Raw genomic sequence first — 23,980 nt, forward strand, 5'->3', positions numbered from 1 at the left:
TATCTGGAATTTATTTTCCTTCTACAATTGAAACTTTGTAGCCTGGAGTGGAGCCAAGCCTGGGGCTCCGGCAGCCATTTCTGTGGCAGTTAATTCACCTTCTACAATTGAAACTTTGTAGCCTTAAGCGGGTGGGCCTGGCCAGGGTGTGCAGAAAGCTTTGCTTCCCCTGTTGCCTGTGGCAACCCTGGCCTGCTCTCTCAAGCTCCATTCTGCCACCATTTGTTTGAATTTGTTTACCTTCTATAATTGAAACTTTGTAGCTTGAGTGGAGGCTTAGGCCTGCAATGGCTATGGAAAGCTTGGCTTGCTCTGTTACCTGGGAAACCTTGCTCTCTGTGGCTGTAGCCATCTTGGATTGGGGTTAATTTGCATACCCGCCCTGATTGGCTGGTAGGTGTGGCTTGGCTGGTGGGCGTGGCTTATGTAACGGAGTGATGGTTAATTTGCATATTACCATTTTATTAGAGAGGATTAGTAGAAGTTAACATTTTTCAATGTCTGTCATTGTAGCAGGCAGAATAATGCCTCCCCTCAATGTTGTTTACATCCTAGTAGCTGGAACAGGTGAATATATTATCAACCCTAACCCTATAACTTTCTTGGCAAAATGAACTTTTTAGATGCGATTGAAAACCTTGAGGTAGGCAAAATTACGCTGAGTTATCTTGGAGGCAGAAAGGAAAGGTCAGAGGTGATATGATTATGGAAGAATGATCAGAGAGATGCAACATTGCTGACTTTGAAGATGGAGGAAAGGAACCAGGAGCCAAGAAATGTGCTTGACTTTTAGAAAGGTTGGAAAAAACAAGGAAACAGATTTTTTCCTGGAAGCTCCAGAAAGAAATGCAGTTCTGCCAGCAACCTGATTTTAGCTCAGTGATACAAGTATCAGAAATCTGACCTACAGAGCTGTAAGATAATAAATGCATTGTTTTAAGCCATTAAATTTGGCATAATTTTATAGCAGTAATAAAAAAAACTAATACAGTTGTCAATGTAGTATGTTTATTTTTAAATCTTTTTATATTATTGTTTAACATTTGATACTTTTAATGAAATGAGTAGTAGACTTTGAGTGTATTAGCTGCATATTATATACTAATTAAGTACTGATACAGTAAACCCTCATTTTCTTTAATTTCACTTTCTGAGGTTTTAGTTATACACAGGCAACTGCAGTCCAAAACTATTAAATAAAAAAATTCCAGAAATAAACAATTCATATGTTTTATATTGTATGCCATTCTGAGTAGTATGATGACATCTCAATGTCTCATTCTGTCCTTCCTGAGAATTGAATCATGCCTTTGTCCAGTGTATACATATTGTATATGATACTCACCTGTTAGTCACTTAGCAGCCATCTAAGTTATCATATCAACTGTCATTGTATCGCAGTGCTTGTGTTCAAGAAACTTATTTTAGTTAATATGGCCACATTCACATAACTTTCATATAGTATCTATATATATAAAAGCCTAAGCGACCATTCAACCAGTAGCTATGATGTATAATGACCACCAGGGGGCAGACGCTCAACACACAGGCAGAGAAAAGTGGAACAGACAGATGAATCTCAGAGGGAAGGGGAGAGGGAGGAGAGTGGGAAGAGATTAACCAAAGATCTTATATGCACACTAGCGGCCCAGTGCACAGATTCGTGCACAGGTGGGGTCCCTCCACCTGGCCTGCAGGGATTGGGCCAAAACTGGCAGTCTTACATCCCCCAAGTGGTCTCAGATTGCAAAAGGGCACATGCCAGGCTGAGGGACCCCACCAGTGCATGAATCCGTGCATGGGGCCTCTACTCTTGTTATAATTGATCTACTAGTATATTATAATTATTGTTATTAATCTCTTATAGTACCTGATTTATGAAATGAACTTTATCATATGAATGTATGTATAGGAGAAAATTATATATAGGGTCCAGTACTATCTGAGATTTCAGGCATCCTCTGGGGGGTCTTGGAGAAAAAACTCAGGAGCCCCAGGGATAAGGGGGAACTACAGTAATTGTAAATGTATATTATCACACAATCTCACTCATATGTGGAATCTAATGAACAAAATAAACCAATGAGCCCTAGCTGGTTTGGCTCAGTGGATAAAGCATTGGCCTGTGGACTGAAGAGTCCAAGGTCCGATTCTGGTCAAGGGCACATGCCTGGGTTGCGGGCTCGATCCCCAGTAGGAGGCGTGCAAGAGGCAGCCAATCAATGAGTCTCAAACATCATTGATGTTTCTATCTTGCTCTTCCTCTCCCTTCTTCTCGGAAATCAATAAAAATAATAAATAAATAAATAAATAAATAAATAAATAAATAAATACATAAACCAATGAACAAAATAGATCCAGAGACAAAGAACCATGGAACAGACTGATGAATTGTAAAGGGAGGGCGGGGGTGAGAGATTAACTTGGAAGTTTATATGCATATATGCTTAGCGCATGGACACAGACAATAGTGTGGTGAAGGCTTGGGAGGGGCAGGTGTGGGTGCAGGGTGGAGGGGGTCAATGAAATAAAAAACAAAGGGAACATCTGTAATACAACAATAAAGATAAATTAGAAAACGTTAAAGGCTCTATAACTTGTCATGCTCCAAAAACCATTTTTAAGGACAGAGAAATATACATTTAACTTATTCTTAGTATACAGATAAATATCTAGTTGTAACACCATGCGTACAGGGTAAAAATCAAAAGAAACATATAAGCAAAGCAGAAGAAAATAATCAAATTCTTTTAAAAAATAATTATATTTGTATTTTGGAGGGATGGTAGGGGATGAACAGCAAGATGTAGACAGCCATTATTGAACATCCTTTTACTTTTTGAAAAGACAAGTTCACCAGTTGTGAATTTCAACCTAAACTGCCATGATTAGGGTGAGGGCATGTATGCGAGTGGGGTGGGGGGGGGCAATGGTAAAATATGTACACATATAATACCTTAATAAAAAAATGAAAAAAAAGAAACATAAAAAAATAAAATAAAAATAAACTGCCATGATTAAAAATATATTCTCTAAATAGTATGGGTACACATGAACATACACACACAAATGCAAGTAATTTTATATATAAAATAAAATACTTTTTTTGTCTTTCACATTTGTATAGTTTCAATTATTCTATGCCAAACTATGTGTATAAATTGTAGAACATTTAGTATTTGTTTTTGAATTATAACATTGGTAATTTTCTGAAAAAATATGTAATTCTCTGAACTACATTTATCTCTAATGGACCTCAGAATGAATGTATAGGGACGGAGTATAGCAGTTACTAAGCAAAAATAGAATTGAACAAACAAAATCAATGTGTAGTGGCAAACAGGAATCACACATGCAGCAATACAGTATATGCTGCCATAATAAAAATAGAAAACTTTTGAGTGATTCATACTATAGAGTTGAAGGTTTAGAAAATCAAGATAATCCAGCTGACAGTGATACTTGCTCTTGCTCACTATGTGTAATTAAAAAATGAAAGCGCATTTTAAATGTTTAAAAAAATTGGAAGGCCCTGGCCAGTGTTGCTCAGTTGGTTGGGCATTGTCCTGTTTACCAAAAGGTTGCTGGTTCCATTCCCAGTCAGGACACATTCCCAGGGTTTGGGCTTGATCCCTGGTGGGGGGCATGCAGGAGGCAGCGGATGGATGGATGTTTCACTCTCACATAGATGTTTCTCCCTCTCCCTTTCTCTCTAAAAATTAATATACTATTTTTAAAAATTGGAAGAATATCTACACAAACAAAAAGTTCTATGAATGAGAAAAAATACAATGCTATAAAGACAGATCCCAAAAATATTTAAAATTATTATGTGATAAAATAATATGAACACAAATAAGCTCCTTATTTGACATTTTCAATAGCATATTAGGCAAAACAATAAACTACTTTGAAAACATGATTTTAGAGTGGTCGTAACATTTTGCACGAAGTAATCTTTCTGCTTTAAGATTTTGTGGTCTACATTTTTCCAAATTCAATCAAGGTTCTGTTCATGGTTATTGTTTTCCTAAGTCATCACAATGGTCAGACCTTTTTTTGTCATATAAACCATATTAAATGATTCCAGTGCCTTATACTGGTTATGAATTAGGTGGGTTTTGAAAATTCTATATGGATCTAGTAATGTGTAATTTCTCCCAAAATAATGAATAGTTCTATGAACATTTTCTTCTTTGCAAGTAAACAGATCCATTTTTCAGCCCTGTAATCAGACTGCATCTATTTAGCTACTTAACTGCAATGTGCTTCGGTTCATTAGGTGGCTACTGTTGTGTCTCAGCCTAGTTAAAATTTCACAGCAAATTAATCTGTTTTATTACAAATGAGAACACAAGTGATAAGATACTCACCATTTGCAACAAATCAATAACAGAATTTAAAAGGGAATATTGCAAATATAGGGATGGGCAAAAGTAAGCTTACAGTTGTTCATATGAAAATAATACAATAATTAATAAATAAGAATACAAGAACAAACTTGTGTATTCACAACTGAAAACCTAACTTTGCCTATCCTTGTATAAAATCCCAATCATTTTTTCTCATTGATGACTTCATTTTATTTGGAATTTATGACTTTTACAACTTTGTTAATCTTCATGTATTTTATCCACACTCCATCAAAAAAAGCTGTAGCTCTTCTGAAAAATAGCAGATGTCTTCTCCATATTCAAGTAGTGGAGGAGGGAGATTTCCAAGATTAATACACACTTACTCAATGAAATCCCCATTTTTCCTCTGAAATTAATAAAATTATCTGCATATACTTACATAGTTCAAGGTTCATGCTTAAAAAGAAATATATTATAGAAGTTATTACTAATTAGTACATGATATTCCATCTTCTGTCATACTGTTTCCTTTTTAGGGGATATCACAAGTGGTCAAAGGAAATGTTCATCATATCAAATGATTTGAAAATACATTCAGACCTTAATAAAGAGCAAGGTCAATGCTTACAAAATGTAGTTTTAGCCCTAGTTGAATTGGCTGGGTGGATAGAACGTCAGACTACAGACTGAAGGGTCCCAGGTCTGATTCCCAGTCAGGGCACATGCCTGGGTTGTGGGCTTGATCCCCAGTAGGAGGCATGCAGGAAGCAGCTGGTCAGTGATTCTCTTTCATCATTGATGTTTCTATCTCTCTCCCCCTCTCCCTTCCTCTCTGAATCAGATATATATATATATATATATATATATATATATATATATATATATATATATATATATAAGAAAATGTAGTTTTATGCAAGGTTTTTTAGAATCAATTTGGTTTAAGACTAAGTTTACTGGCACTAAGGTATCAACTCATCAAGATCCTTTATTTCAACTCAGTGCATTCCTTTACATCCATGGAACTATGGTAATAAACACAGAACTTATAAAGTTCTGGTTTATGCATATTAAACATGTGTTTATATGTATGTATACATATGTAGTTGTCTTTCAATAGTTATCATCACAATAATAAATTGTTGCCTCTGATATTTTATTATATTGATTTTCCAAGCATTCAGTAAGATTATGCAATATATAATTTGTCTTTTTATTTTTATTTAATTAGGATTCAACTCTCGCAGTAATTACTCTTCCAAATGTTAATGTATTAATGAGTTCCTAAAGGATTTAATGACATTTCGTTGCTGAGGAGTAGCTTTTGGAAGTTTATCTGAATGCTAGATATTTTATTCATGCATTTGTCTTGATATTTCATATTTAATTAATGTGTTCCTTCTGTACTATCATCAGAGTTCTGCAGAAACAACACATTGCAACTTGACAGACTTTAATCATAAAATCAGAGACACAAAAACTAAAAGTTTATTTATTGTTCCTGCTGACTTGGTTTACTATTAAAGCTGAGGAATAATTTGATGTCCGATTTCAGTACCTCTGAATACTATTGGAACCATGACACTTTATAGATATTTCTGAATCAGTTTAAGAATTAGTCTGTGTTCCACAATCACCAATTTACAATTGTATTTAAGTTAACATATATGGATATGGCAGTGTTTCCATTAATTTAGAAGAAACAGGCAGATTAGGGATGCATCTGGAACATGTAACCATGAAAGAGCCCAAAATCATAGGCATACCCTATCTGTGACCTATGGATATTTGGAGAAAGGAGCCTCTCACCTCTTCAGGGTGATCAACTTGTTCTGGAAGTGGAATAAAGGAATCAGGCAGAGTTTCTGCTCATAGCATGTAAATGCCCTCAAAGGGAAGAATGAACAGATGAATAGTTTCATTGGGAAAATGCATGGCTTTCAAATTACAATGTGGGCTTGGACCTCTGCCACCCACCCAAACACACACACACACACACACACACACACACACACACACACACACACACACACGACCTTATGTTTTCACTCAGTGTATCTTCATCTCATGTTTCTCATGTTCTAAAAGATAATAATAGTTTTGTCTTTCCAGAGAACATTTAGAATAATACTCAACTAGTGATTTTTCAGTGAATTTAAATTATCACAAAAAACCTCTCTGCATTGACTAATTTTAATACCAGATGTTCACATGCTAATGCCACTGCCTTGTGACCATTTCCTATCAATTCATTAATTGCCAGCTGCTCGGGCAAACAAAAAAAACACAGCTAATCAGATGGTAATGGGAAACAGCCAAATAACTACCTCCTAGTTAAATTTCTTAAATTTGTTACCAGAGAAAACTGGCACAATGATATTACAAAGTTTTCCACAAATACAGAAAATATGTTTTGTAAGATACTTAAATGTCGAATAAGAAATAGGTTTCATACCAAATCAGGTATTTTAACTATTTTGCTCTCAGTATTGTTGACAAATTAATAATAATGCAATTTTCAACTCATGTTATAGCTATATTAGTTATTAGCTACAAATGCTAATAGCTGAGCCAACAATAGAGGGATCTGAGCCAGACCTAAAGACTATGTGCCTGGTGTAACAATATTCCCAACCTAGCTTCTGCCAAAAAAACAAAAACAAACAACGACAGCAACAAGAACAAAAAAAATTTTTTTTGTTCACAACTTGTAATGTCTTTTCACGTTTTTAAATTAAAGTCTGCATCACTAATGATCATTTATGTTGGAAACACTCCCAAACGTTTAATATCCAATGAATCATTGGTTTTCATTCATTCATGCAACAGATATATATTGAATGCTTAATGTACTCATTGGAGATGGCAGGAGAGCTTATCGTTTTTGTATGGCATTTAGATTCTTATAGTTCAAACTAAAGACAAAATAATCCACATGTAAACATTCAAAGATAATTTAAAATAAAATTCAAAACAGATCAATTTTGGTAATAGAATGGTCACCCATTTTCAGTCTCCTCCAGAACCCTAATCCTTCTTTAGAGGCAATGAGATCAAAGCAGCCATTACAGGTAAATGAACACTCTAGAGGGCTGGCTCAAAACCTGTATATGCATCTAATGGTAGGGGAACTCTTGGTCCTGGTACTAAGAGGTTACACAGAGGAATGTATATAGGGGAAGTTATTACTTTCTCAGGCTAACTCTTGACTATGATATTGGTTTCTACTTATTACTATTTCTATGTGGATTCTTGAGTGTAAAACATAAAATAATATTAGTTAATATACACTGAGTATTTACTAGATGCTAAATAGTGCTCTCATTTAAATTCTTGTTAACACTATAAGGTAGGTACAATTATTATCCCCATTTCATTGGGAAATGAGGCAAACTGAATTATAGGTAGATTAAAAAACCTGCCTAAAGTCACATAACAAAGAGTGGTGAAACCAGGATCAAATACAGGCAGGCACCCGGACCTCACCTGCACCCTCTAGCAATCTAGGACCCCTTAGGGAATGTCTGACTGCCGAGATTGGGCTTAAACTGGCAGTCGGACATCCCTCTCACAATCTGGGACCGCTGGATCCTAACTGCTCACCTGCCTGCCTGCCTGATTGTCCCTAACCACTTTCCTGCCTGTCTGATGCCCCTAACTGCTCATTTGCCTGCCTGATGCCCCTAACTGCTCTCCTGCCTGCTTGATCGCCCCTAACCCCTCTGCCTGCCTGCCTGATTGCCCCTAACCACTCGCCTGCCTGCCTGATTACCCCTAACCTCTCTGCCTGCCTGCCTGATCACCTCTAACCACTCTGCCTGCCTGCCTGCCTGATCGCCCCTAACTCCTTCTGCCTGCCTGCCTGATTGCCCCTAAACCCTCTGCCTGACTGCCTCCTGCACACTCCACACCGAGGATTGACCCCACAACTCAGGCACGTGCCCTGGCCAGGAATCGAACTGCAACCTCCTGATTTGTAGTTTGATGCTCAACCACTGAACCATACTGGCCAGACCAGTTTTCTGATATAGACTTAATTCAAATAAATGCAAACATAGAATAAAGTATAAAGAAAGTGAGATCAATTTTGCAGAAAATAAAATATCAAAACAGTTGCTCCCAGTTCATTTGATGAGAAATGCTAAATGCTGGAAATTAATTATGACTTATATAGCCAGTCATTCACTAACTTGATATCCTCTATCATGTAGTCCTAATATTTAAAGCACATACTGCAAGACCAGCTTCGAAAGGAATTGTGGTCACAGTCTCATGATCAGTGACAAAGCAAAGGCATCAAACTATGCTAACGAAGTGGAGAAGGTGTTTAGATGGATTCTGAAATCTTGTTTCAGTATCAGAGTGTTTTGTTGTTTTTTTTATTGCTAGGGACTGTTTAAAATGATATGAAAATGAGGAAAAGTTTACTTCAAAGTTCAAAAAATAAATAAAAGGGCCTGGCCAGTGTGGCTCACTGGTTGAGCATCGACCTATGAAGTAGGTCACAGTTCGATTCCTCATCAGAGCACATGCCCAAGTTGCAGGCTCAATCCCCAGTGTGGGGCATGTAGGAGGCAGCTGATCAATGATTATTTCTCATCATTGGTGTTTCAATCTCTCTCTCTTTCTCTTTCTCTCTGAAATCAATAAAAATATATTTTAAAAAATAAAAGGTATGCAGACAATAAGAATTTAATAAAAAGTTTGGTATCACCTTTGGTGAAATTTCATAAATTTTAATAAAACTAAAAACATATTTTTGGAATTTTTTGATAATGTGTCCTAATCTCTTACTGTGTATTTCAAGTTTTTGATGTAGATTTGTTTTTCTGCAGCTGTTTTAAATTGAGGAAAGTAGAGATATATAATGGAAATATGAACAGCCCTTTCACTATAGAAATGTTGGCCCAGGTGACACTATAATCACATTGGATTGTATATGCAATGGACAGAATGTCTGTCTCCCCAAAATTTGTATGTTGAAACCCTGATACTTAATGTGATAGTATTTGATGATGCGGCTTTTGAGTGGTAATTCGTAATGATGGTGGAGCCCTCATGACAGAATTAGTGTCTTTATAAGAAGAGGCAAGAAAGTGATTTGTTCCTCCCCTTTTCTCTTTGTCATGTGAAGACATGGTGAGAAGGTAGCCATCCACAAACCAACAAGAGAACTCTCAACAGGAACAGAATTAGCAGGCACCTTGATCTTGGACTTCCCAGTCTCTAAAACTATGGTGACTCAGGGGGATGTTAACAAAATAGCATAAACTAGATGGCTTAAACAAGAGAAATTTCCACAGTAGGTTCATCAGAAATAAGTAACATTTCATAATTATGACATTTCCTTCTAAATATTAAATGGTAAACTTCTGAACATTCATATTTTAGAAGAAGAGTTTATCTCTAAATAGTAAATATAAAATATCCGGTGACTTCAATTAAAATATTTTTGTAAAACAATGCCTAATACTAATTTAAGTATCTGGGTTTTCTTTAATGCCAAACTGATAGTATCAAAAAAAATCTGTAAATGTAAATAGAATAAAAAAGTGTTTTTGTTTGAATGTTTTTTTTATCCTACAAATAGTAGTGTATGACAAAGATTCAATACATAGTTTTGCCTAATGCCTGTGGGATTCTAATAGATTGAACTTTAAAACTGTGATTCATGAATAAGCACACCGAAACAAATTTCTTTTGAAATATACATCAACAGAGGTGTGAAATTTCTGCCCTTACAGTTGGGTGTCATATAACTACTATCATGTTAACTGTTCTTGAAAGAAAGAGTGAAACTTTTAACATATTAACACCCATTTGTCAATTAGATTTTTATCATAGTATTTCCTGTGAATTATTATTTTAAAACTAATAATGTTACCATTATACAATAGCACCCTAGCTAAAACAAACAAAACTTGGTAACTATGATACAAGCCTTTCACTATTCACTGAATAACTATTTAAAAAATATTTTTTATTTTCTTTTTTAAAAATATATTTTCATTGATTTCAGAGAGGAAGGGAGAGGGAGAGATTGAAACAGCAATGATGAAAAAGAATCATTGATTGGTATGCCCCACACTGGAGATAAAGCCCGCAACCAGGGCATGTGCCCTCACCTGGAATGGAACCATGATCTCCTTGTTCATAGGTCGATGCTCAACCACTGAGCTACGCTGGCTGGGCTAAAAAATTTTTTCTTTACTTCCCTACCATCCGCTGATAAAAATCTACTTCTATAGATTTGAAGAGAAATTTTATCAAAAGGAATGCAAAATAAATAGTTTTCAACTGATTTTATTAAAAATAAGTATATGAAATAAAATTCAGTTTTCTTGAGCATATGTGTAATTGCAGGACTTAAGCATGTGATCAAATGCCAACTTTTAAAAAGTGGCACCCAATTTTATGATTATAAGTGTTCTGTCTTTCCTTTTATAAAGATTGCATATAAAATAAAAAAATCAGCAATAAACAAAAATATATTTATACTGCTTTAATACACTAACAATATTTGGATTATTTAAGGAGAAGACAATTATATTTTCCCTTTCCATCATCATCAGCACCAATGGTTATCCAAGTCATGAGTGGCAACCCCAAGTGCCTCTTTGCATTAAATTCTCAAAGCTGTCAAAAGTCCCAAATATTCAACCAAAATGTAGCTGATTCAGTCTGAGTTAATAGTCATTAAGAAAACTAATTGAATGTACTTTTGAAGAACCATAAATATGACTCTATTGAGTGTATTTCTTCATCATTTCAAAACAGGTATGACAATTCCATTAAACCATGCTTTGTTACTTAATAGTTTCCTAGTTTTGTGTGGGATCACATATACTTAGTAGACAGCTGGTTTAAAAATCATAGGAAACTTATTTTGTCTTTTAAATAATGTTTGTGGGGGATTTTTTCCTCGAAGACAACTCTAATTCCTGGTTTACGCACTGATCAAATATTCAAACAGCACAGCTCTGATTAGTTAGGATAGACTGAGGATAGGAATCACACTAATACTTAGCCATAGAAATATAGAGAGTTTGATACAAATTTATCATTATTTTCCTTTCCTATGAAGTTTATGTTGTAAAATTTATTCATTGTTTTAGAAGCTCTCAACACTGGAAGCTAATTTAACATTGAAGAAAAATCTCCAGAATCTCAAATTTCTTCTGCCTTCACTTCTCCTATCCCCATGTGCATCTATTACAACATATTAATAATGCAAAGCCCAGTGCAAATCTATCAAATGTAATGCCTTTTGTGACCCCCAGCCCCTTCTCTTTCCCAAACTAGGTATGCTCTTTCTACCTTCAAATTCCTATATACTTGTTTTGTTAGTGCAATTTACATGAGTATTTGTTGTTTGTCTCAAATTTAGTTTCTGATTCCTGGAAGTCAGGCACTATGTCTTATTTATCTATTTCCCATATTGCCCAATATGACATTTACAAATTTACAAGTAGAATACATAACGTAATAAAGAATCAATGAGTTGCTCTGATTAACTATAACTTTGCTCTTATATACCCTTACATTATCTACTCACATAAAGAAAAAAACATATTACAAAGGCTAGTTTAAAATAAAAAGGCTAGTTTACATGATACATGGAGAGAAGGCATGTGCCAAATTAATAGGAAACATAAAGAGGGATTATGAAATATGATTTGTTTCATTACCTGGTGGTTATGAAATTTTGAAAAACAGCATTATCATTGTGATAATGTTCTAAATTATCACAAATATTTGCTTAATGTTTCACAGTTTTTAACATATGTATATATATTTTTAAATATTTTTTATTGATTTCAGAGATGAGGGAGAGAGACAGAAACATCAATGATGAGAGAGAATCATTGATGGGCTGCCTTCTGCATACCCCACACTGGGGATCCAGCCCACAACCCACGCATGTGCCCTAACTGGGAATCGAACCGTGACCTCCTGGTTCATAGGTCTCCCCTCAACCACTGAGCCAGGCTTGCTGGGCTTTAGTCAATATTTTACTCACATTATCTCCAGACAGCCAATTACATAAGAAGAATAGATTAATACTATGACCTTTTTTTTTTGCAGTTGAGGAAAATTTTTAAGCAGGTTAAATGTCTATACAAGGTCATTCAGCTCTTAAGAGACAGAATCAGAATTGAAATTCCAGTTTGTCTGACGACAAGGCCTGTATGGTATATACTACCACACAACTGTCTTTAAAATACCAAATATATATATATATATATATATATATATATATATATATATATATATATATATATAGTGTGTACTTTATTTTACCCCAGCAATGTGAATTGTTTTTGCATACTTTTCTCTCTGTCATTAGTCTGGCCAGGCCTCCCAAACACTGTGCTCATTATTGAAAGACAGGAATCCTGAATTAAAGGTGAGATTTGTGATCATGGAATGAAAACAAACAGCAACAATAAAACAAAAAACAAACACCTCAGCAAGCCTAATCATAAATCAAACCCATCAATACTGTATGCTAAGCAACTGAGTCAATGAGTTTTGTTTTTACTGAAGATTCAGTAGTATTGCTAATATTTTATCAAAATGTATATGTAATTAATGCCTTTGTCCTCTTCTAAATCATTATTCTTACCTTTATAACAGAGGCCCCAGCTCTAGAGAGTGGGCTGTGAATCTGGGCTGCAGCAGCCATGTTGGCAATAGTATTTAGATGGTTCATCTGATTCATTGCCATGGCAACTGATGCAGGAGGTAAGCTGACTGGAAGTAGAGGATGAGGCATCATCATAAATGGCAGATCTAGCCCTAAAAGAGACAGTGCATGCTAAATTATTACATTTTTAAAATTATTTTTGACAAGGGGAAATCACATCAAAATCACATGCAAAATTGATGCAAAAAAATAAAGTTACCTTGTTGGATTTCTTAAAAATCAACTTTTATTATATTTTAGTGTCTCTTTGAGCAATTAATATTATTTATGAGATTGAATATTGTTTATAATTTTTAAATCTACCTATTCCACATACTACTATTTCTTTTTTTAAATATATTTTTATTGATTTCAGAGAGGTAAACAAAGTGAAAGAGAGATAGAAACATCAATGATGAAAGAGAATCATTGATCGGCTGCCTCCTACAGCCTCCTACTGGGGATTGAGCCCAAAACCCGGGCATGTGCCCTTGACTGGAATTGAACCTGGGGACCCTTCAGTCTGCAGGCCAAGGTTCTATCCACTGAGCCAAACCAGCTAGGGCCATACTACTATTTATTAATATTTCTTGTTCTTGCTCTCACTCTCAAAGTATTTATAAGATGCAATCTGTTTACCCATAAACACAAAAATCTTTAAGTCAAGCCTTATTTCTTATTTAGCTAAAAGAAACAACTACTCTTAAATCATTATAATATATTGATGTGTTCACAGTTTCTAGCTTAATACTTTCTTCACAAAACATAATAGTGGTCCTGGTAAGACAGGATGTAGATTCTCTAGACTCAGAATTATTGAAGAAATTAAGACTTGGAATACGTTCTATCCTGTAGTTGTAAATCTTTAACATGAATGCCTATAGCTCAAATTTGAAGCCTTTGTTAATGAGGAATAACTCCCCTATCAAACGTCAACCTGTTTTCCAGTTTAATATAAATTTCAAATATTTTGAGCAGTGTCTAAAATTCTTTTTGTTTTCTTATGCAAGGTAAAATAATTTCATACATTTTAAATTTTTTAAAGAATATTTCTCAAGTATGAGTCACATTTACACTAGTGGTAACCACAAATGTGTCATAATGAAAAACATAACACATTAAAAGAGTTGTCTAGTTACAACTTATGTCTTTGAGATTTGTGAAGAAACACTTTTGACCAGAGGCTAGGGAAAGTTAGTTTAACATAATGCATGTTAACATGACTACAGTAAGGAAACCATAGGACTTTACAATGTATTTTAAACTATTGTTCTGACAGTAATCTTGCATTCTTTTGGACAGAAGCCCAGAAACCAGTAATCTTTAACAGATGTTCTAAAACATCCTTGCTTATAATTTTTTCTAAACTATTACAGATTATATAAATTCTATTATTGGCAATATTTATGTTGGTTCTACACACAATAATAAACTATTAAAAACATCCCTTTTTCCTCTTTGCTATTCCCTAATTTTTTGCCTCCCATATCACAACAGCAAGTGAACAACAATGAATCCATAGGAAGTATATTCACAGGCCCCCTAAGTCTCATTCCTCAATCAACAGTAACAGTAATACAGACAAACATTCAAAACTCACATACTTGGGACAAAAAGGAGGCTAGAAGGGAGAAATAATGTTAATTGACTTGAGATACATCTCCTAGGTTAAGCAATCATGGCTGAATTAAAGACATTAACAAAAATAATTCAAGGGCAGAACAATGAAAAAAAAGACATTTTTAGATATGACAGGTTTCATACAACACTAATGTGAGCATCTTAATAAATTAAAACAGTCATCAATATTTCTGCTAGATATAGCAACAAAATGCACTGCTATCAGAATTACACAAAGATTAAAAATAGCTAGAAACTTAATTTCTGCATGGAATAAAAGAAGGGGAGCATACTCTGTATTCCCTATGGGTTCAAGGTCCCAAAGAATATTTTTAAAAAGTATTTTAAATTTTTACCCTATCACTTCATTTATGACTCACTATCTATAAAACTATAAATCTTTTTTTCAGAAGCAATCTATCAAACCAAACTTTTTAATTATGAAACATTTCTCCTGTGATTATTAATTTATTAGAGCAGCCTCAAAACTGTGTAAACACTGAATTCAAAATGCCCTTCTGCACCCCCTTTTAAACTAGAAGTTTATTTTCAGTTAGCCTTCCAAAATGCATATGCATTTTATACCTTACCCATCATACAGCTTTGCTATAATAATTGCATATCCCATAATATACAATACATTAATCACTGTTTATCTTTCCCCTAAAACCTTCACTTCATGCTCAACATAAGCAACCATCAATGACTTAAATAGATTTCTAGATAAGGCTCTCATTCACCACAAACCCAAGATAATTATAAACTTAAATTGTTCATGTACTCAGTGTTTTAGTAGTAAATTGATGAAACTCTAGATGAAAAGTAGCCAACTGTGCCTCCTATAATCACTCAAACCTATCTACACTAATATAAGAGAAAGATGCTAATTGACCGGGCCCTTTTCGACACCCACCAGCCAATCAGGAGTGAGTATGCAAATTAACCCAACAAAGATAGTGAGTTAATTTGCATACGCAGGCACCAAGCGGCCAGGGGTGGGGTAGGATTCAGGCGACCTGCACCGCCCAGCCGCTCCGGGCCTCTGGGCAGTGTGGGAAGGTGGAAAGGCAGCTCCGGGCCAGAGCGAAGGCAGTGCCGGCAGCCAGGGGAAGGAAGACCCATTCTTGCATGAATCTTCATGTATCGGGCCTCTAGTATATATATAAAAGCCTAAGTGACCATTATGGCATAATGACCAGAACAACCGGTTGCTATGATGTGCACTGACCACCAGGGGGCAGACGTTCAACACAGGAGCTGCCCCCTGGTGGTCAGTGTGCTCCCACAGGAGAAGCGCCTCTCAGCCAGAAGCCAGGCTCATGGCTGGCAAGTGCAGCTGCCACTGCGGGAGCCTCTCCCCACTCTGCGGCAGCACTACCAAGACATGGCAGCAGGCACAGCAGGCCAGGATGAGTGCAAGTGGAGCAGTGCCTGGCCCCGATTTGGGCTCCTCCCAGGTTGCCTGCCACTTGGCGCACTGATACATCCCCCAAAGGGTCCTGGAATGCGAGAGGGTTGTCCGGCTGCCGGCTTAGGCCTAATCCCAGTGCCATTCTCTGTAGAAGGCAGTCAGTCTGAACAACTCAGTGACTCAGGGAAGTGCAGGGAACTCAGGGTGAGCCTGCCTCCCCGCTTGACTCTCCCAATTGATGGTGTTCACAGGACAGACTATGGTGGTCCAGCCTGTGCATGTGTAGCAGCTGCTGAAGCTCAAGCAGTAGGCTATGCAGCAGCAGAAGGCCATCCAGCCACAAATCGGCAGGTGGACATCCCCTGAGGGGTCCCAGACTGCAAGAGGGCACAGGCCGGGCTGAGGGACCCCCCGACCCAGTGCATGAATTTCGTGCACCAGGCCTCTAGTGTTTAAATAAACCTTTATTCAATTTACACTTTCCTTAACAGTGTAATAATTTTTCCTTATTCTATAAATATTTTCAGCATCATCCAGACACCATCTGGCTGTATTAAGGCATAAGTCTACTTAAAGTCCAACTGACAGGCAAACTAAATGCAAACTACAATTATAATAGCCCATTGACACTTTTAAAATCTAATTCATCCAACAATTCAAATGACCATGAAGGACTTAAAAGTCACACTTTCAGATCATGACCTGCAATAACTAACCATCATTTGACTTTACTACCCTGTACTCTAAGACCGTGGTCAGCAAACTGCGGCTAGCGAGCCACATGCGGCTCTTTGGCCCCTTAAGTGTGGATCTTCCACAAAATACCACGGCCTGGGTGAGTCTATTTTGAAGAGGTGGCATTAGAAGAAGTTTAAGTTTAAAAAATTTGGCTCTCAAAAGAAATTTCAATCGTTGTACTGTTGATATTTGGCTCTGTTGACTCTGTTGACTAAGGAGTTTGCTGACCACTGCTCTAAGATAATATTTACATTACAGTACACTTGAGCAGTGACCCCACTTGATTTGCACATGCAAAGCATATGCAAATATTGAGTTATGTAAGTCAATCTTTTCCCCAAAGATGAAAACATTAAATTGAGAGCCATCAATAGTACACAACACTCCAGAAATCTGGCTCATTTAGTCAAATGGCATAAATATACATACTTTTTTTTAGTATGGTAATGAAAATAAATTCTTTTTAAAAATTACCAAAATATCTCATCTTTTTCCTGTCAACAACTCCTATAACTTTTATGTAAGTTCATCACATCACTTCCTCCTAGCCATAAAGGCTAAAAACTTCAGTAATGCTCTAATCCTTCCTCTAAAATACCACATTAATTCAATTTCCAAGTCATGTTGACCTCTGTAATATCTTGCCATTCCTACAGTCAGGCACCAATTCCATCATACCTGGTTGGTACTCTGTCTTCCTGGTTGGCTTTCCTATGCTGTTTCATTTGCCTTTCCAAGTCAATTTTAAGACTTTCAGTGGCTACTTGCTGTCTCCAGAATAAAATATATAAGTACTTTAGTTTCATATTAAATTACTTTTCTAGCTTTTATATCTCAATTTATTTCTCTATGTATATTGCACTCTGGCCTCACTCTCCTACATGCAGCTCTTTACAGTTTTAATTTGCCTTAACATTCATTCTTGTCTGTCCATGCCTATCTCTGGAATCTACCTCTCTAACCCTATTTGGGGAGATATGGTAAATGTTTGCCACCTTAAAAAAAATATAGACTTTCTTTGTAGAGCAGTTTTAGATTTACCCCAAAAAAGCAGAAATTACAGAAACTATTTCCTCTCCACCAGCAGTTTCACCTCTTATTAATAACTGTAACAGTGTGCTATATTTCCTACAATTGAGGTCTGAACGTTGATAGATTATTAAATACAGTTCATAGTTTGCATTATGGTTCATTCTTTGCATTTCAGATTCTACAGCTTTTTACAAATGCATAATATCATGTATCTACCATTACAGTATCACATAGAATAATTCCAATGCTCTAAAATCCTAGGTGCTCCACCTATTCATCCCTCCTTTCTTACCCTTGGCTTTTACTGTCACTCTGCATTTGCCTTTTCTTGAATGCCATATAGGTGGAATCATACACTATTTAGTCTTTTCAGTCTAGCTTTGTTTCACTTAACAAAATGCAGTAAAGTTTAATCCAAGTCTTTTCAAATCTTTATAGCTAATTTGATTTTTTTACTAACTAGTGTTCCATAGTATGAACGTACCACAATTTGTTAACTCATTTGCCTATTGAAAAACATATTTGTTGCTTTAAACTTTTAGCAATTTTGAATAATGTTGCTGTAAACTTTGGTATGTAAATTTTTGTGTGGACATAAGTTTTCAACTCATTTGAATAAATAGGGGAGACTATTTTTGCTTTGTGAGAAACGGCCAAGAAGTTTACAATGAGGCTGTACCATTTTTGCATTCCCACCAGCAATAAGTGAGAGTCCTGTTGCTCTTAATCTTTACCAGCAATTGATGTTGAAGGATTTTTGAATATTCATTACTTCAATAGGTGTAGGGGTAAGTTGTTTTTCTTTTCAGTTAATTAATGACATATGATGAGCATATTTTCATATGATTACTTGCCATCTGTGTATCTTATTTGAAGAGGTATCTATTTATAATTTCAATTTATAAATTTGGCTAATTTTTATTTATTTATTATTTCTTAGTGTTGACTTTTAAGAGGTTTTGCAAATTTATTATCAGTCCTTTATCAAATATATGTTTCACAAATATTTTCTCCCATGCTGTTGCATCTCTATTTCATTTTCTTTCTTTTTGATTTATTAATATTCTTTATTGTTGAAAGTATTACATAGGTCTCCTTTTTCCCCCATTGACCTCTCCCTGCTAGCTCCTTCCCCCCAGCACAAGCCATCACCAGCTTACTGTATGTGTCCATTGGTTATGCTTATATGCATGCATACAAGTCCTTTTGTTTTGATCTCTTATCCCACCCCCCCACCTTACCCTGCCTTCCCTCTGAGGTTCAATGATCAGGGCTGATTGGGGGACTAGCCAGATGTGGGGAGGTGCCGCAGGAGGTTGGCTAGCCAAGGGGAGGGGTTGCAGGAGGTTGGTTGGCCAGGGGGGAGGAGCTGTGGGTGGTTGGCTGGCTGTGGGAGGGAGGAGCTATGGGAGGTTGGCCATAGGAGTGCACTGACCACCAGGGGGCATCTCCTGTATTGAATGTCTGCCCCCTGGTGGTCAGTGTGTGTCACAGTGACCAGTCATTCTGGTCGTTCAGTCATAAAGGTTGCTTAGGCTTTTATATATATACTACTAGAGGCCTGGTGCATGAAAATTTATGCACTGGAGCAGGGGGTCCCTCAGCCCGGCTTGCCCCCTCTCATAGTCTGGGAGCCCTCAGGGGCAGGAGGCAGCCCAGCCATCAGGGGAAGGCAACGCCCCCATCATACCTCTGCTGCTGCCACTGCCGGCAGAGCAAGCCTCGGCCGGCGCTGGTTACCTGAGCCTTGGGCGGCCCTGGGCAGCTGGGAAGCCACCATCCAAGGCTTGCATGCACCTCGGATGTTGGCTGGGCAGCTGCCATCTGAGGCTTGCCTGTACCTCGGGCCAACCCTGGGTGGCTGGGGGGCTGAGAGGACTTGGGGACTCCGGAGGCATGCATGCAGAGCTGAGGGGACCGAGTGCTGCCATCTTGTGGCTGTGGGTGCCACCATCTTTGAGGGCATGGCAGTCAATTAGCATATTCCCTCCTTATTGGCTGTGGGTGCCACCATCTTTGTGAAGGTGTGATTGTCAATTAGCATATCCCCTCTTTATTAGATAGGACTAGTGGACTAGTGCATGAAATTCATGCATATTCAAAGGGGATTAATTAGAGAAAATATTTTAATATTGCTATTTGCCCTTTCTCTATAATAGAAGTGTCAGAGATGAAAGAAAATTAGTAAAATGTATATGAAAATCTTCCTCCTGTCAGAGTCTGGGGCGTGTCACGGGACCCAGAGTAAAGTCCCCGCCCACCCGTGGCAACTCAAAATCATTGGAGACCCAGATCCAGCCAGCCACACCCCCATTGGGCTAGATCCAGACTCGGCTGGCCCTACCCTTGTCAAGCCCCGCCAGGTGGGGGGCGCAGCCTCAGGCCTCCGTCCTGGTGCTGAGTGGGGACGCAGCCTCAGGTCCCCTGGCCCAGTGCTGGGGCAGGAGGCATGGCCTGAGGTCTCCTGTCAAGCCCTGCTGGGTGGGGGGCGTGGCTTGAGGTCCCCCTGCCTGGCACTGGGCAGGGGACACAACGTCAGGTCCCCCAGCCCGGTGCTGGGGGGGAGGGCACTGCCTGAGGTCTCCAGTCAAACCCTGCTAGGCAGGAGGTGTGGCCTGAGGTCCCCTGTCAAGCCCCACCGGGTAGGGGGTGTAACCTCAGATCCTCTGTCCCGGCCCAGTGCTACGCAGCCTCAGGTCCCTGCTGATTGCTCATTAAGGCTCATTATGGGAATTCGGCCTCCACTCTGGGTGCAGCCATCTTGTGTTATGGAAACCCTGCCTCCACAGTGGGTGCTGCCATCTTGTGTTACATAAACCCCCGCCTTTGCTGTGAGTGCCACCATCTTTGTGATGCTGTGATGGTCAATTTGCATATACCCTCTTTATTAGATAGAATGGGCCCAGTGCACAAATTTGTGCACCTTGAAAGGAACAGTGGGCATATGGGTGGGTCTTGGCGCATCCTCTCTACCCCCATCTGGCCCCTTCCGCTGTGGCCCCCAGTCCCCTGTCTGCAGGCAGCCCTATTCCCACTCCCACGTGCTGACAGCGCTGGCCCCGCTCACACCCACTGATAGCGTAGAGCTATTGGGTCGGCGCCAGGAGTGGGTGTGAGCAGGCCTGGCGCTGGCAGTCGGTGCAAGCAGCAGCTGCTTCTCTGATTGGCCCTCAGGAGGAGGGGAAAGTGGAGAATCCCTCAGGGGTGATCAAGCTGGCAGCTTCCACTCGCACCTCTGCCCAGCGCTGGTGCTGATCACTTGGCGCCATCAGCAGGTACAAGCGGTGGCTCCAGTGCCGGCAGTGGGTGCGAGCGGGACAGGCACCAGCAGCAGGTGCAAGTACCAGGCGGGACCGTGGCACATGGGAGCAAAGAATTTTCAGTAACCACCAGAGGTTCACCCTGATGACAGCAAGCAGTGCCCCACCTTGGTCTGGAGCCCCTGCGCACCTGCTCCACCATCCCACCATAGCTGACGCCCACCATATTCCACGCTCTGCCACCCGCTGCCAACACCTGCCATGTTATGCGTATGCTCCCTAGTGGTCAGCACACATCATAGCAACCTGTTGTTCAGTTGTTCCTCAGTTTGGTCTATTTGCATATTAGCCTTTTATTATATAGAAAGATGTATGTTGCACTTATTTATTTATTTAATATTTTTTACTGATCTCAAAGAGAAAGGGAGCAAGAGAGAGATAGAAACATCAATGATGAGATAAAATCATTGATCAGCTGCCTCCTGCATGCCCCACACTGGGGATTGAGCCAGCAACCAGGGCTAGAACTGTGAGCTCCTAGTTCACAGGTCAATGCCCAACTACTGAACCACACTCGCAGGCCTGTATGTTGCATTTAAATAATGGCAGAGACATCAACATCACAGGTCACTTGAGCACATGGGACAATCTATGCTTTTAGTTGGTATATTTAGTACCATCATGTTTAAAGTGATTAGTTATAATTGGATAAGGAACTATCATAATTGTTATTGTTTCCTATTCACTGTCCTTCTTAAAAAAATATTGTCTTCCACACCTTTGTTACTTTCTCTAGTGTTAAGTGAGCATTTTATATGATTCCTTTTTTCTGTTGTCTCTTATCATATTAATTATGCTTCCTTTAAAATATTTAAGTGGTTTTCCTGGAGTTGGCAGTATACATTTACAACTTATGTAAACCCACTTTTATTTATTTATTTTTTAAAAATATTTTTATTGATTTTCCACAGAGAGGAAGGGAGAGGGATAGAGAGCTAGAAACATCGATGAGAGAGAAACATCGACCAGCTGCCTCCTGCACACCCCCCACCAGGGATGTGCCCGCAACCACCAATGTACATGCCCTTGATCGGAATTGAACCTGGGACCTTTCAGTCCGCAGACCGACGCTCTATCCACTGAGCCAAACCGGTTTCGGCTAAACCCACTTTTAAATAACATTATACCCCTTCATGTGCAGTGCAAGTGCCTTAGAGCAGAGTGTTTTCTAATTCTTCCCTCCTGTTCCTTATAATGTTGCTGTCATATCATTCATCAATAAGGTACAATCATTCAATACATTGTTGTTATTATTATTTTGGACAGAATTGTATTTGTTAGATTAATTTAGAATAAGAAAAATATATATTACTAGAGGCCTGGTGCATGAAATTCGTGCACGGGGGTGTATGTCCCTCAGCCCAGCCTGCACTCTCTCCAATCTGGGACCCCTCGAGGAATGTCCGACTGCCCGTTTAGGCCTCATCCCGGTATGATTGGGCCTAAATGGGCAGTCGGACATCCCTCTCACAATCCAGGTCTGCTGGCTCCCAACTGCTCACCTGCCTGCCTTCCTGATTGCCCCTAACTGCTTCTGCCTGCCAGCCTGATCACTCCCTAACCATTCCCCTGCCAGCTTCATTGATGCCTAACTGCTCTCCTGCCAGCCTGTTTGCCCCTAACTGCCCTCCCTACAGGCCTGGTCCCCCACAACTGCTCTCCCCTGCAGGCTTGATCACCCCCAATTGCCCTCCCTTGCAGGACTGGTCCCTCCCAACTTCCCTCCTCTGCAGGCCTGATCCCTCCCAACTGCCCTCCCCTGCTGGCAATCTTGGGGTGGCCATCTTGTGTCCACATGGCAGCAGCCATCTTGTGTGTTGGAGTGATGGTCAATTTGCATATTACTCTTTTATTAGATAGGATAGAGGCCTGGTGCACAGGTGGGAGCCAGCTGGTTTGCCCTGAAGGGTGTCCTGGATCAGGGTGGGGGTTTCCTTGGGGTGTGGGGTGGCCTGGGTGAGGGGCCTGTGGTGGTTTGCAGGCCGGCCATGGCCCCCGGTGACCCAAGCAGAGGCCCTGGTATCTGGGATTTATTTATCTTCTATAATTGAAACTTTGTAGTCTTGAACAGAGGCCTGGGCTGGCGAGGGTGTGCAGGAAGCTTGGCTTCCTCCATTGCCAAGGAAACCCAAGCCTCCTGCTTGCTCTGTGGCTGCAGCCATCTTGGTTGGGTTAATTTGCATATTACTCTTTTATTAGATAGGATATACCTTAATTGTTTTTAATTTTGAAAACTTTCCCCCCACCTTAGCTGGTTTGTCTCAGTGGATAGAGCATCTGCCTTGGGACTGAAGGGTCCCACGTTCTATTCCGGCCCAGGGCATGTACCTAGGTTGCAGGCTTCATCCATGGCCCTGGTTGCGATGTGTACAGAAGGCAACAAATTGATGTGTCTCACTCATCATTGATGTTTCTATCACTCTCTCCCTCTCTCTTCCTCTCTAACATCAATAAAAATCTTATATAATAAAGAGCTAATATGCTAATTAGACCGGACAGCAGAACAACCTTCAGAAATGACCTTCTGGAATGAATTTTTGTAACTACCTTCTGGAATGACCAGTGGGCGGGGGGCAGGGCCATGGGACTGTGAGGAAGCCGGGGCCGTGAGGTCCGAGGCAGCTGGGCCTGTGAGGGCCAAGCCCCTTGCACAAATTTCGTGCATCAGGCCTCTAGTATATATATAAAAAAATTTCTCCCCAGTTTTATTAAGAAATAATTGGCATACATCACTCTGTAAGTTTAAGGCATACAACATGATGGTTTGGTTTATATATATTGTGAAATGATTACCAAAATCAGTTCAGCTAACATCCAC

At 39.0% G+C, this 23,980-nt stretch overlaps 1 protein-coding gene across 1 annotated transcript in view; it reads right to left on the minus strand.

Moving 5' to 3' along the window:
• The window catches only part of DACH2 (dachshund family transcription factor 2), a gene marked incomplete at both ends in the record, with an annotated part of 865,383 nt that overhangs the window by 189,886 nt on the left and 651,517 nt on the right, over window positions 1-23,980 (minus strand). The window contains one exon of the mRNA XM_079765880.1: window positions 12,982-13,154. Coding sequence (XP_079622006.1) covers window positions 12,982-13,154 — 173 coding nt within the window. The remainder of the gene's footprint in view (window positions 1-12,981; window positions 13,155-23,980) is intronic.

This window comes from Cnephaeus nilssonii (assembly GCF_951640355.1).
Source record: "Cnephaeus nilssonii genome assembly, chromosome: X".
Classification (NCBI taxonomy): Eukaryota; Metazoa; Chordata; class Mammalia; order Chiroptera; family Vespertilionidae; genus Cnephaeus; species Cnephaeus nilssonii.